Source organism: Leopardus geoffroyi, chromosome B4 (genome assembly GCF_018350155.1).
Source record: "Leopardus geoffroyi isolate Oge1 chromosome B4, O.geoffroyi_Oge1_pat1.0, whole genome shotgun sequence".
Taxonomy (NCBI): domain Eukaryota; kingdom Metazoa; phylum Chordata; class Mammalia; order Carnivora; family Felidae; genus Leopardus; species Leopardus geoffroyi.
This window is the reverse complement of record NC_059341.1, coordinates 66567993-66581190: the sequence shown is the minus strand read 5'-3', so window position 1 is coordinate 66581190 and position 13198 is coordinate 66567993. Positions and strand designations below refer to the sequence as shown.

The 13198-nt window shown below is 37.5% G+C and overlaps 1 protein-coding gene and 1 pseudogene across 1 annotated transcript; both read right to left on the bottom strand.

The window, feature by feature from the left end:
* Positions 1–308: 308 nt before the first annotated feature.
* On the bottom strand, positions 309–6513 carry LOC123590239 (dol-P-Glc:Glc(2)Man(9)GlcNAc(2)-PP-Dol alpha-1,2-glucosyltransferase). Its single transcript, XM_045463156.1, has 3 exons — positions 6136–6513; positions 4630–4827; positions 309–2943 (listed from the first exon to the last, which is right to left on the bottom strand). Exons 1-3 carry the CDS (start codon positions 6316–6318, stop codon positions 1888–1890), a joined length of 1437 nt encoding a protein of 478 aa, XP_045319112.1. The 5' UTR covers positions 6319–6513; the 3' UTR covers positions 309–1887.
* LOC123592376 lies at positions 5315–5450 on the bottom strand (annotated as a pseudogene).
* Positions 6514–13198: the final 6685 nt, after the last annotated feature.

The following is a 13198-nucleotide window of genomic DNA, read 5'->3' as shown; positions in this document are numbered from 1 at the left end:
AAAACCCAGAGAGGGGCGCCTGGGTGGCGCAGTCGTTAAGCGTCCGACTTCAGCCAGGTCACGATCTCGCGGTCTGTGAGTTCGAGCCCCGCGTCAGGCTCTGGGCTAATGGCTCAGAGCCTGGAGCCTGTTTCCGATTCTGTGTCTCCCTCTCTCTCTGCCCCTCCCCTGTTCATGCTCTGTCTCTCTCTGTCCCAAAAATAAATAAACGTTGAAAAAAAAATTTAAAAATAAAAAATAAAAAAAAAATAAAACCCAGAGAAACCATAATCTAACATTGAAGATAAAGTAATTTGTTCACAGTTATTTAAAAGTTTACAAATGTAAAATGATATTAAAAGATAAATTCTGTTCACAGTTCTAAGTTTGCATGTCAAAGTAAACATGTCCAAGTACTACTTTTCTGTAAAGGAATGACAACCAAGTGAATTCACATGAAACCGTAGACACAGAATTTAAAGACTCATATAAAATTCCTATCTGAACAGTTGCTTCCTAATCTACAAAATAAGACTAGCTCAATGGATCTCTAAACTTCCTTTCACTTCTATTTTGGATAATGGAATCAAATACCAAATTACCCTTACTTTTGTAATTCTGTAACCCTGGAATCAGCTCTTAGTGAAGACGTAATTTTATTTAAAATATCTCAGCAAAGAAAGAAATTATTTCCTACAAATTTTATGAGGTTTATCCTAAAATATCCTTTGGTAACTTCAGTGGGTGAAAAGTATCCCACAAAAAGATGTCTACACGGAACCTATAAATGTGCCCTTACTTTTGAAAAAGGGTCATTGTAGATTTAATTAAAGGTCTTGGCATAAGACCATCCTGGATTAAGGTAAACCCTAACCCAATGACATTGTCCTTATAAGAGAGAGAGGACCAAGTGAAGACAGAGGCAGAGATTGGAGTGACACAGCTATAAATCAAAGACTGCAGACAGTCACCAAAAGCTAGAAGCATGGAACAGATTCTCTCCCAGAGCCTCTAGAAAAAATCAACCTGGCCACACCTTAATTTTAGAAATTAGATATTTTTATAGCTACCAAGTTTGTGGTTATCTCTTACAGCAACCAGAAGAAATGAACACACTAATGTATCTCTGAACGAAAATCCCTTTTAAAAGGTATTATCATCAACACAATTTATCTTTGGCCATCATATATTTCATATTAATAATCAGTGAAAGGGGGACACCTGGCTGGCTTAGTCAGTAGAGCATGTGACTTGATCTTGGGGTCGTGAGTTTGAGCCCCACATTGGGTATGAAGATTACTTAAATAAATAAATATATTTTTTAAAAAAAAAAAGAATTAGTGAAAGGGCTTGATCATTTCTAGATTTTTAACAAAAATTAACAACTTAATTCCAAGATAAACATAGATGAGCCTCTAATTTATAACATTTACTATCTGAGTCTATTTTGCCTTATGATTCAAATTATAATCACTGAAATATTTTAATCAAGAACATTACCTGATCATTTGTCAATATGTTTCAAATACTTGTCTGCTATTGCTTTCTGAAGAGAATTCATAAATAAGTTTCAGTACTACAAAGCTCAGTTTTCTTAAACTTGTACCTGTAAAATGTTTTCAAGCTTTTTGAGTGGTCAGCAGTATCAAAAAGATATCATGAAATAACTGTAAACAATTTCATTTTCCACTATTCAGGCTTATGGAGCAAGTCTTAAACTTTTATCAGTTCTTTATCAGTTCCTTGGATTTATTATGTATGTTTAAAACACAAAAAATTTGATGTGATCTGTGGATCACCACTGTGCCTAAAACAAAGTCCGTAATTTTTACCTCTTCAATTGTTCATTGTGGAGATAGTCTATATAAGTCTATTTTTAGAACTCAAGATATCTCTGACATAATCTCTTTACCACATAAATCTCTGAATGTCCTGACTCTCTGGCCACTGAAAAGTCTTGTTTAGGAAGACATAAAAAGTTAGGAAATTAACAACTGCATAGCAGCCTAGTTCACAAACAAGTCTAGATATAGGTGGTAGAGGTATGTTAAGCCTATAAATAACATAAGGTAAAATGAAATAACGAAATTCTAGCAGTTTCTGAGGTACTGTAACAGTAAACAAGCATATGAAAAACATTAAATTCCAGAAAATTGACTTAGATTTCAAGGAGTCAGCTATACTCCAACCAGCAAATATATATACTGGAACTAACAAGTATTTCATAATTTCATATCTTTGAAAAACTCTTTTCCATACATAGAATGTATAATGTCTATTATCTGCTAGCAAGTATTTATGAGCATAAGTGAATTTCCAAACTAAAAACAGAGAGACTAAGGTGATCATAAAAAACTGAATTCTACGTTTCCAAACTAAGGAAAGAAAAGCTCTAATTTTGCCAGGAGACAAGAGGTGAGGAAAGGAAAAAAAGAGAGTAAAAGAGAAAAAGTAGAAGAGTTGAGGAAAATGTAGACAGGCTTCATGACTACTTCGATCGCCAATAACAATTCCACCATTAACAACTACAAAAACACAAAACAGAAACACAAGAAGGATGTACGGCCAAGTCAAAAGGAAAAGCACACTCAAGTTCTTAAAGGACATGGAATAAGCCAAAAGAAACTGAAGAATTTTCCTGAATTCTGAAAATGGTCCTTTAATAGGGGGAAGCCTCTCTTCCTTCTTCTTTTGTAGCTCAGTTTTCCAAGCTTCTGTTAATTTTTGTGCAATGACATTTCCTGCGCAGAAGACAGCCCAGATGATATTAGTTTGACGAAACATGAAGCCACAAAATCCAAGCAAAGCTGAAGTTTTATGATTTCCATAAAGACACATCAAATAGGCAAAAAGAGTAAAAAACATGGATCCTGCTTCTGTATAATAAAGGAAGTTAAAAAAAAAGAGTGTGGGAAATACTGCTAATGTTAATGTTGACAAGATTCTCTGGATACTTGAGGCAGCCTAAGAGGAAAAGAAAATACATTTACAATTATTTTCACAATAAAACAAATATGCTATTTCTGCTGGGCTAACAGAGATTTATTAAAAAAACAAAAACTGCCTTAATCTTATTTAAATAAAATTATTCAACATTAATCTTATTTCTAGCTTTGCAAAAACACAACATACATTTGTAAGGATGCTTTCTGGTAACTTTTAGTTCTATTTATCAGTTTGGAAGTCATGAAGACAACACATGTGTATGCCAAAGCCTCTATGTTCTAAAACACTTTGAATGATTCAACAAATAATGAAGCAGTTATTGTGTGAACTAAATTCTATGAGGAACATGTTGATGAACGGGACACAGGGCACACAGTTTCATTTCCCTGAACTAAGTCTTAGCGCTTCTAATAAGCATTCATTTAGCCATCATCCTTAATTTCTTTTAAAGATACTCCCTCCAAAACTTTAGAGGCAATGTAAATATGTATATAGCATTTTTACCACTATACCCAATGGTCTTACTGTTTCATGATGAATTTACAGGTTTTTTACTGAAAATAGTGGTCTCAGTCTAAAGTTAAATATCTTACTTTGGCCTTTCTCAAAAGCTATTTCAGATTTTGAAAGTATTCTTATCTCCTGAAATTTTATCTTCCACTTAATCTAAATCACCAAATCAGACCATGCCATTCTCTTGGTTAAAATTAAAAGCTGTATGCCATCACTTACTAGCTCAAGTTCAAAATCCTTTCCATGACATATGAAGGCATTCATGACTTCACCCCTACCCACCTGTCTAGCCTCACATCCTTGTACTTTATCATCTTGTGATTCCAAAGAGCAATTCTCTATGATCTTGTTGCTTACCTCCTTTCTACCTTTGCTTATGCTTTTTCTCCTGCCAGGATTCATTCCCCACCCTACAGTACTGTCTATTCATCAGGATTCAGTTCAGATACCATCTTTTCTGGGAAGTCTTACCCAATGCCACCCATACATCTTACTGCCATTCAGGCTACAAAATAAGTGCTCCTCTAATCCTTCTGAGTCCTTATAATATCTTATACCTATCTCCCTCTCATCATTTACACTATTGAAATCATTTAAGTTAAACCTAATTATCGTAATTAATATTTATTGAGTCCTTACTATTCTATCAGGCATTATTCCAAATGCCTTCCCTTTATTAATCTCCTGTACTCCAACAGTCCTCTGATGTAGATTCTATACTTCCATTTAATAGAAGAATACACTAAGGAGTCACTAAAGGTGACCTGCTAAAAGTAACACAACTTGGAAATGGACAGAATTCAAAGCTAGGCAATCCACCTCACAATTCCTCAAAGTCTGTCTTCCCTAAGGAAGATAAAAGTTTGGTAAAGAAAAAAAAAAAAAAAATGCCTTATTTATTTCTGTAGTCTCAGTGCCTACCACACATAATAAGCACCATAAACATTTACTGAACTCATTTGATTCACAAATATTTATTTTAGGTTTCACAAATCAAAGTATTACAAATCATTCAAGTATTTAAATACAAACTTCTTCTAAAATGGGGGTAGGAGACTTGCTTTATCTTAACAAAATATACATAAAGACTAAGTGTTCAAGATACTTTTCACCAAATCTCATAAAATCGATTTATCAAAATTGTGGATCTGACTACATAGAAACTTACCATAAATTATTTTGGAAACATACCTTGTGTCTGGGTTGTACCTTCCGGAAAAGCAAATATAGTAAATAGAAGTTGCCTACACTGAAGAGAAGATTAACAAATCTGAGCATTCCAATGGAGCACACAACATGTTCAGACCATCCAAAGATCCAACTGGCAGGTTTGACCACTCCAACTGACAGCAGGTATAAGCCAGGTAATGTAGTAATCATGGGATCCCACTTAAAAAGGAAAGGCCAACAATGAAGCAAAAACAAGATGAAATACTAACAGGACCTACACAAGGAAGTCAAGCTCAAAAACATCTCTACCAATGATCAGGTATGTTGAGAAGTTAGTCTGTGACACGGTGGTTAGGTAAGTCCTCAGCAGATAAAATATCTCCTCTAAAGAAAAGTTTTGCTTATATTTTGCCTCTGTACCTGTTCTGTGCGGAGGTATCTGTAACCAGTAAACAACAACAACTTAAAACCAGTTTCCATTTTCCAAGACCTACCCTTCAGAAGCCCTGTATTTTAGTGATCAAACTGCAAATGTTCCCATTTTAAAGTGTGGAAACACTGGCTAGAACTCTGATGGTTTTGGAGGGAAAGAAGTGTTTAAAGAGATCAAACCAAAGGCTCCATAATGGTAGCTAACATGTACTGAGCCAAGAATTGTGCCAAATCCTCTTTATTTAATCCTGCAACACATCTTATAGTAGATCCTGTTAAAATTGTCATTCTCAGAGAAGTAACCTGAGGCTCAAAAATTTTCCTAGGTCACATAACTAGTAAATAACCACACAAAAATTACAGACTTTATATTTCTACACTTGATCTTAGCCAAAAGGCCGAGAAGCGATTCAGACTTTATATTTCTAACCACATTGCGTCCCCAGAAAAGTAAGGGTAATACATCTATTTTATTTTTTATCTTTATATTTACATAGGCCTTTATATTTTCAAGCATGATGCCACCTCACTGGGTGCTAGTTTCTCCAGTTAACTGAAGGTTCCTAAAAACACCAAGGATGGAATTAATGTAACTTGTCACTTCTTGGTGGCTGAAGATTCCCCTCATTCCCCCCATTCCCCACAGTATCGCACACCCAAAATACTGGGTGAAGCTCTTAACAGGTTAACTAAAGTGAGGTTTCCTGACATTTCCAAGGGGGCAGGCCGATGCCTCTGATCTAGGGATTGGGGAAGAAAAGCTGGGATAGCTAATACCAGCCACCAAGAGGGAAACAAATGTACCGTGCGCCTGGGTTGTACCTTGTGACAAAGCAAATATAGTATTCCATTAGCTAATCTCTCAGAACATTACTTCCTGAGACACAGATCTGCTTATATCCATTCATTAAACAAACATTTCACAGATCTCAGGGACAGGAACAAAAGATTACCCAGTTCCTTTCATAATTCGAAACTAGAAGGGTAGAGGGGAGGGACCAAAGGATAAGGGGGTGAGGGGGAGAGAAAGTAGTGCTGGGGCTGGGTCAGCCCTCTCTGGCCTGCCCTAGGGTGGGGGTAGGTTGGGGACCCCACCTGCGAGAGGGAGAAATGGCCCTCACAGTAGCGCTGCGCCTGCGGCAGGTGGAAGATCTCGTCCATGTAGGGCTCTCGCAGCGCCCGGCTGAAGGCTGAGAAGAGGAGACAGGACACTAAAAAGGTACAGCTCAGGGCAGCCGAGAAGTAGTAACCCTCGAGCTGCGCCATTCCTGCCCCCATAGCCACTGCCCAAGAACCCAGTCCTGGAAAATCTGTTCCGGGTTCTCGAGCCTGCAAAGTCGAGCTTGAAACTCGGGCTCGAAATGGGCGCGCAAGGCGGGACTGGCCGGACAGGACTGAGCATAGCCGGAAAGCAAAGGATGCTGGGAGAGCCCGGACCCTGATCTTCCGGAGGGATCCGGTCACTGTTTCCGGAGTGACGAGTTTAGGTAACGGACCGGGCTGTTGCCCTGTCAATCACGTTGCGCAGGTCGCACTGGAGTGGTCAGAGCCACCGGGAGGGGCGGATCCCGGAGTCTACAGGCGCTGTAGCTGCGCGGCTAGATGGCTTTGAAGGGAAAGCCGCAGTTGTTTATCCCTCTAGTTGCATTTGGCTTTTTTTCCTGCTCGTTCTCATCTCTTACCAGGAGGTGGCATCGCTTCCCCACGTTTGCAATCCCCAAGCCCTGACATTTTGCACCTTTCCCCCTAATTATTTTTCTTTCATGTGATCTGAATTGAAACCTGTGATTCCAAGATATTTGGTTTCATCAATTTTGGAGTGTAGGAGGGGAACTTTGGTTATGGAAGCTAAGATTACGAATTCCAGATTAAAACTTGAATGTCTGAAGAGGCTTTTCACTGCTGAATGAACTTCACTTAATTAGAGGATTTTTTTTAAGGTTTAAAAAAGACCTCTTTTAGAATGTGGATATTCTCAAAGAGGATTTAGTTAAGTCGGCATTCATAGTGCACTCTGATAACCAGATTGCAGTACTCTGTAGGAGCTGGGGAAAGAAATTTTTAGGATTTGGGGTGTTTTAGATAAGAAAGGATTCTCTGTGTCTGCAAGTTTGTTCTCGTTCATATCTCTGCTGCAGTATTTTATTTTTACTACTAAATAATAAGCATGAACATATTAATGGGTGGCACTGTGTGTCAGTAATATTTGTAGTCCCCCAAACGGCTTTCACATACTAAGCACTTAAATTGGTAAACTGTTTACAGGTTGTGTAGATTTCGCACATTTCTGGTATTAGGAGTTAGGGGCAGGAAGTGAAAGAGAATATTTGAAGAATGCTGAAGATAAATTATGTCTTGTAATTTTGCCTTGAACATAGTTGGCATGTTTTCAAGGATGCCCTCTTGGGTACTCTCAGTCAGATTGTCTTTGGTGGGAATACATTAGAAAAGTGTCAGGATTTGTTTAGTGTTACAAACCTCAAGGTTCTCAGTTCATTTTTCTTTGAGTCCAAGCTAATTCACACTGTCCCAATTTAGACAAATTAAACTACATCCCTATTCAGTCTCTGCTATTTCTTCATTAATAAAAGGGCACAATGTGAATAGGGGTGGGATGGAAACATATTTAAGCCACTGGAATCAAATCATGTCAGGATTCTGTTTTGATGTGATGCTTAGCTTTGTTTTCTCTATTATCTCCAATTTTATTACTGGGTCAATAATGTGCTTACCTATTTAAAATCATGTCCAGATGATTCAGTCTTCAAAAAGTAGGTAATGGTCTACAAGTAATGGCCCCAGATCCCATGATTTACTCAAAGGTGACATATATACTGTAGGGGAGGAAAAGTATCTGTTTCCTCTACCCTTCTAAGTTCTCAACTGGGAGCTCTGTAACAAAAGACAGATTAATGAGGAGAAAGCATACAAGTATATTTAATATAAATTTTATGTGACATAGGAGCCTTCGTATGGAAGTGAAAACTTGAAGAGATAGTTCAATCTGAGCATTTTTATGCTAGGTTTGATGAAGAGTGGAAAGTAGTGAAAGGGTATGATAAGACAAAAAGTATGAGGTAAGTATAGTAAACTGGAAGAAACTTAGCAAGGCCTGTTCATTCAGATTCCTCTATGTTCCTTCAATTTCAAAAATAAGGATGCTTCTTTCCTCTGTGTGTAGGAAGGCCACCTCTCACATAAAGGTTTTATGATCTCCTTCAGGAGGTCAGAAAGTCCTCTCTAGGTTTTATGATCTGCTTCATTGGAAGACCAGAAAATCCTTCCTGCACATGCCATTTCTCAAATTTCTTTGGCTTGAAATATTCAATATAACAAGTTATCATATTTGGGGCTAACATGTCTTAAACCTCCCTCCCCATCAATACCCTGCAGTCTATTGACTTATCCCTGAAATAGTGGGAAATTTTTCAAGGTAGTAGAGTAAGGCCAGAGATTTGTGCTACAAATTTCTTTCTATAAAGATTGCCATCAAGAGCTTACATTATACATCCTGTCCCTATAGATATCACACACATCCCTTTAAGGTTACGTGAATGTTTCAAGGAAATATGGGGCTTTAGAACTGCTAGGGATCTTCTTTAATCTAATTGATTTCATTTCTGAAAATCAGCTGCAGTTAAAATAAGTGCTTTACCTGAAATCACATAGGAAATTAGTGACAGAGGCAAAGGTAGAAATTAGGATATCAGCTCAAGAGTAATAAAATAACCCCATGTTGTTATTGTTTAAAACAATCTTCAATTTATACTGAAATGAATGTTTGTTAGTCCCGGTAACCTTACATCTATGTTCGACTCCTTTATGTTTTTATCTACCAAATTGAAAATACAGGTGTCATTTTTTTTAGATGTCCACATTGCAGAGTAATTGTATTAAAATCTGCTGGAGAGCCTTGTAAAAAATTAGATTCCAGGGTACCATCTCAAACCACTGAATAATAATTTTCAGATTTGGAAACCATCAGTGCAAAACATGAATGCTAAGAAATCCTATTGGTTCAATAGTGGTCTTCACAGAATACTCTACTAGTTTGTTGGTGAATTATTTTTACTATTTACAAATTGGTGAAGGTTTGTCATATATCCACTTTGGGATTACCACATCTCCAGTAACCTATAAATGCTTTTCCAAAGGCTGCCACTAAATCAAGACCTAATAAAATAGCTACCTGTGGGGATTTTAATGAAGTAAGCTATATTTTATTAGGCTTATATTTTAAAACTGGATCATGATTCATATTCACTTTGCATTCTCTGTTCAGGATTTCAACCCCAATTTCCCACAGATGTTTATTTTGTGGAAAAGAGTCAACACTAATTCCATCATCATTGAACATTAGTTAAGTTCTCTATTTTGTGCTATTTGAATTATGATATAAAAAATTAGGCAAGAAAAATAAGCAATTTCTGTTGGAGTTCTAAGGATAGGTAGTGTTCACAAGAAGTAAATATTTATGGGGTGCCTGAGTGGCTCAGTCAGGTAAGCATACGACTTTGACTTAGATCATGATCTCGATCTCACATCTCTGCTTTTGAATTAAAGCCCTGCTCGTGAGTTTAAGCCCCACGTGGCGTTCTGTGCTGACAGTATAGAGCTTACTTTCGGATTCTCTATTTCCCTCACTCTCTGCCCCTCCCCCACTGGGGCATGCACACTCTCTCTCTCTCTCTCTTTCAAAAACAAACAAACATTAAAAAAAGAAATATTTGTTGATTTAAGCCATTAAGATTTTGCCTTTATTACTGCCATGAAACTTAGCCCATCCTGATCAATTCTGACATTCCTAATTTGATGAACTCATGTAACATTGTGTATATGAATTCTGTGGAACATAAATTTCCAAACAGTGAGTTTCCCTAAAGACTGTAATTCTAAGAGAAATTTGTCTAAGTACCCTCTTACTTTGAAGTGATAGACCAAGTACCATTCTTCCTCTTATTGAATGCTTTTCACTTGCTACTGAACCAAAACACTGATCACTTGATACTGATAGTCGTGAGATGGCTTACTCAGTTCTAGGTGACAGTTCTAACTACAGCAGGGTACTATACCTTGGGCAAAATCATACATGATGACATTCAAAAAGCAAGTCTAACCTTGAGCTCAATTTCAACATATTGACGAAAAAACTTTTATAATTAACCAATGAATGAATGAATTAATTAAAAAGAAAACAATGCAACATTTTGATATAAATGTGTTAACCAGTATTTTAGTTCTTTGCTGAAAGTATCTTGAAGGTATGATGTAGGGTGACCAATCTTCTTGGTTTGCTGGAGACTTTCCAGTTGTAGCCTTGCAAGTTTCAGGAAATCCTTTGGTTCCAGATAAACAGAGATGGTTGGTCAGCTGGAAAGTTATACCATACAAACCAAAGCAAAACTTCCTACATATCCTGTATAACAATGGTTCTTAAAGTGTGGTCTCTGGACCAGCAGCATTAGCACCACCCAGGAACCTGTTAGAAATGCAAGTTATTAAGCAATGTTTTAGACTTACTGAAACAGAAACTCTGGGGGCAGAGCCAAGAAATCTGTGTTGTAAACATTCATTTAATAACCAATTATGATTCTCCTAAATTCCTAGGTGAACCTGATGCACGTCTAAATTCGAGAACACTGTAGTCCTCTACATTGCCTTTGCTCTTCTGGTCACATGTCCTGCTTTGCCACCTGTCTAGGGTCTTTTTTGTGTGTTTTCTCTCTCTTGTTTTTTTTCCTCCTGGAGTCGAATTTGGCTTATCCAATTCTTCATCTCCAGGCTTTACCTTACTGAAAAACACAAAGTTAATCTCCAAACAACATAGAGATTCCTTCCTCCTCAGCAGGTGGAAAAGAGAATTTAAATACAAGTTAATATTTTTCTTTTTTTTTTTTTTAATTTTTTTTCAACATTTATTTATTTTTGGGACAGAGAGAGACAGAGCATGAACGGGGGAGGGGCAGAGAGAGAGGGAGACACAGAATCGGAAGCAGGTTCCAGGCTCCGAGCCGTCAGCCCAGAGCCCGACGCGGGGCTCGAACTCACGGACCGCGAGATCGTGACCTGGCTGAAGTCGGACGCTTAACCGACTGCGCCACCCAGGCGCCCCAAGTTAATATTTTTCTATTGTATAAATTCATACTTAAATACATCTAATTTTTCTTTTAAAAAAATCTATGTAAAGAGGAACTGTTCTTTTTGAAAAAGAGTCCTATAGCTACTGCGTCCAGTTAAATGAGAAGCATTCCAGGGAAAAGAAACTTCACAAAGACCTTTGCCCTTACACTATGTAAAATTTAAGGAAATGATGAATGATTGTTAAATGGATTGAAATATTATATTGATGAAATTGCAGTACCATTAAATCAATCAAAGTAAAAAGTTAAAAGACACTGACCTAATTTGTAATGTTACATTTTTAATAAACCAGCAGTATGATCTTACTAATTTAAAATGTTCAGAGTTTGGAGTCAGATTTATCATACTGCTGTTATTACTAAAGAAACATTCATCCATGTTAATGTGAAATATTTAAGAGGCTTTCTATTTACTTATTTCTCTTTTCATTTTAAAGGCAGAGCTAGAAGAAGACAGAACACCCTTACACTGATCATTTGGTGCCCTGCACCAATTGAAAGTTTGGCATACATTCAAAATATTGTTCTTGAATTATTTGTATGATATTAATTTAGTGAGTACAGAGATAACCTGAATTTTCATTAATGAAATTTAAATGCAGAAACCCTCATTTGGATTTTATTTTCACTGGGCAAAGCAGAGACGTTGTAGGAGTAATTCCTATTCTCTGGTCCCTGTTTTTGGTCTTGTTTTGTCTTGTATTGCTTTTCTGAATGAGACAACAAACCATATTAAAAGATTTACAATTATTTAATACAATGAAATGAAATAGTACCTTGTTTATTACTGTCTCAAAGTTTTAAATTTTATAACAGCCAAGTTTTGATGACTGATGATACGTTTGTGCAAAAATAATTAAAATAGATCTCTGTATTAAAGAAGTGGTTTTTCAAAAACTTATTTCCACTAGAGGGTGCTGACAACTTCAGCAAAATCAGGACCTGTTTGTTCCTTTCCTAAACTGATTTGTTTCCTAAACAAATGTTCTAGCCTTGCTTATCAATCAGCATTCAAAATCTGCCTAACAAGACTGCCACCAGGTTGGCTCTTTCTAGTTTTTATTTTATTATTATTTTTTTCAACATTTATCTATTTTTGGGACAGAGAGAGACAGAGCATGAACGGGGGAGGGGCAGAGAGAGAGGGAGACACAGAATCGGAAACAGGCTCCAGGCTCTGAGCCATCAGCCCAGAGCACGACGCGGTGCTCGAACTCGCGGACCGCGAGATCGTGACCTGGCTGAAGTCGGACGCTTAACCGACTGCGCCACCCAGGCGCCCCAACTCTTTCTAGTTTTTAAAGCTCATTATGTTCAATATTAATACTGCATTACCATTATTTTTTGTATTGATGTTCTTTACCATATGTAGTTTGAGAAACACTCCATACCTTGTGATAAATGCAAATTTACCTTAAAAAAGCAAAATTAGAGACTCCTGGGTTGCTCAGTCAGTTGGGCGTCCGACTTTGGCTCAGGTCATGATTTCGTGGTTGGTGAGTTCGAGCCCTGGGTGGAGCTCTGTGCTGACAGCTCAGATCCTGGAGCTTGCTTTGAATTCTGTGTCTTCCTCTCTCTGCCCTCCCCTGCTCATGCACGCGCTCTCTCTCTCTCTCTCTCTATCAAAAATGAATAATCAAAAAAATTTTAAAAAAAGCAAAGTTAAAGAGAAAAAAACCACAAAAGTCCATATTATGTCCAAAAGACATATAATGTAACTTATTTTCAAAGTGGCAACCTGAAAAATGTAATGTAATAAATATCCAAGCACAGTGTTTCCATTTGGCCGACGTCATTTAATACAGTGGTCAACAGTCAATCTAAAGTTTGCACTTTCTTGAGGCACCTGGGTGGCTCAGTTGGTTGAACAGCCGAGTGCAGCTCAGGTCCTGATCTCAGGGATGGTGAGTTCAAGTCCCGCATCAGGCTCTGTGCCTGGAGCCTGTTTCAGATTCTGTGTTGCTCTCTTGCTCTGCTCCTCCCCTGCTCATGCTCTGTCTCTCTCTCAAGAATAAATA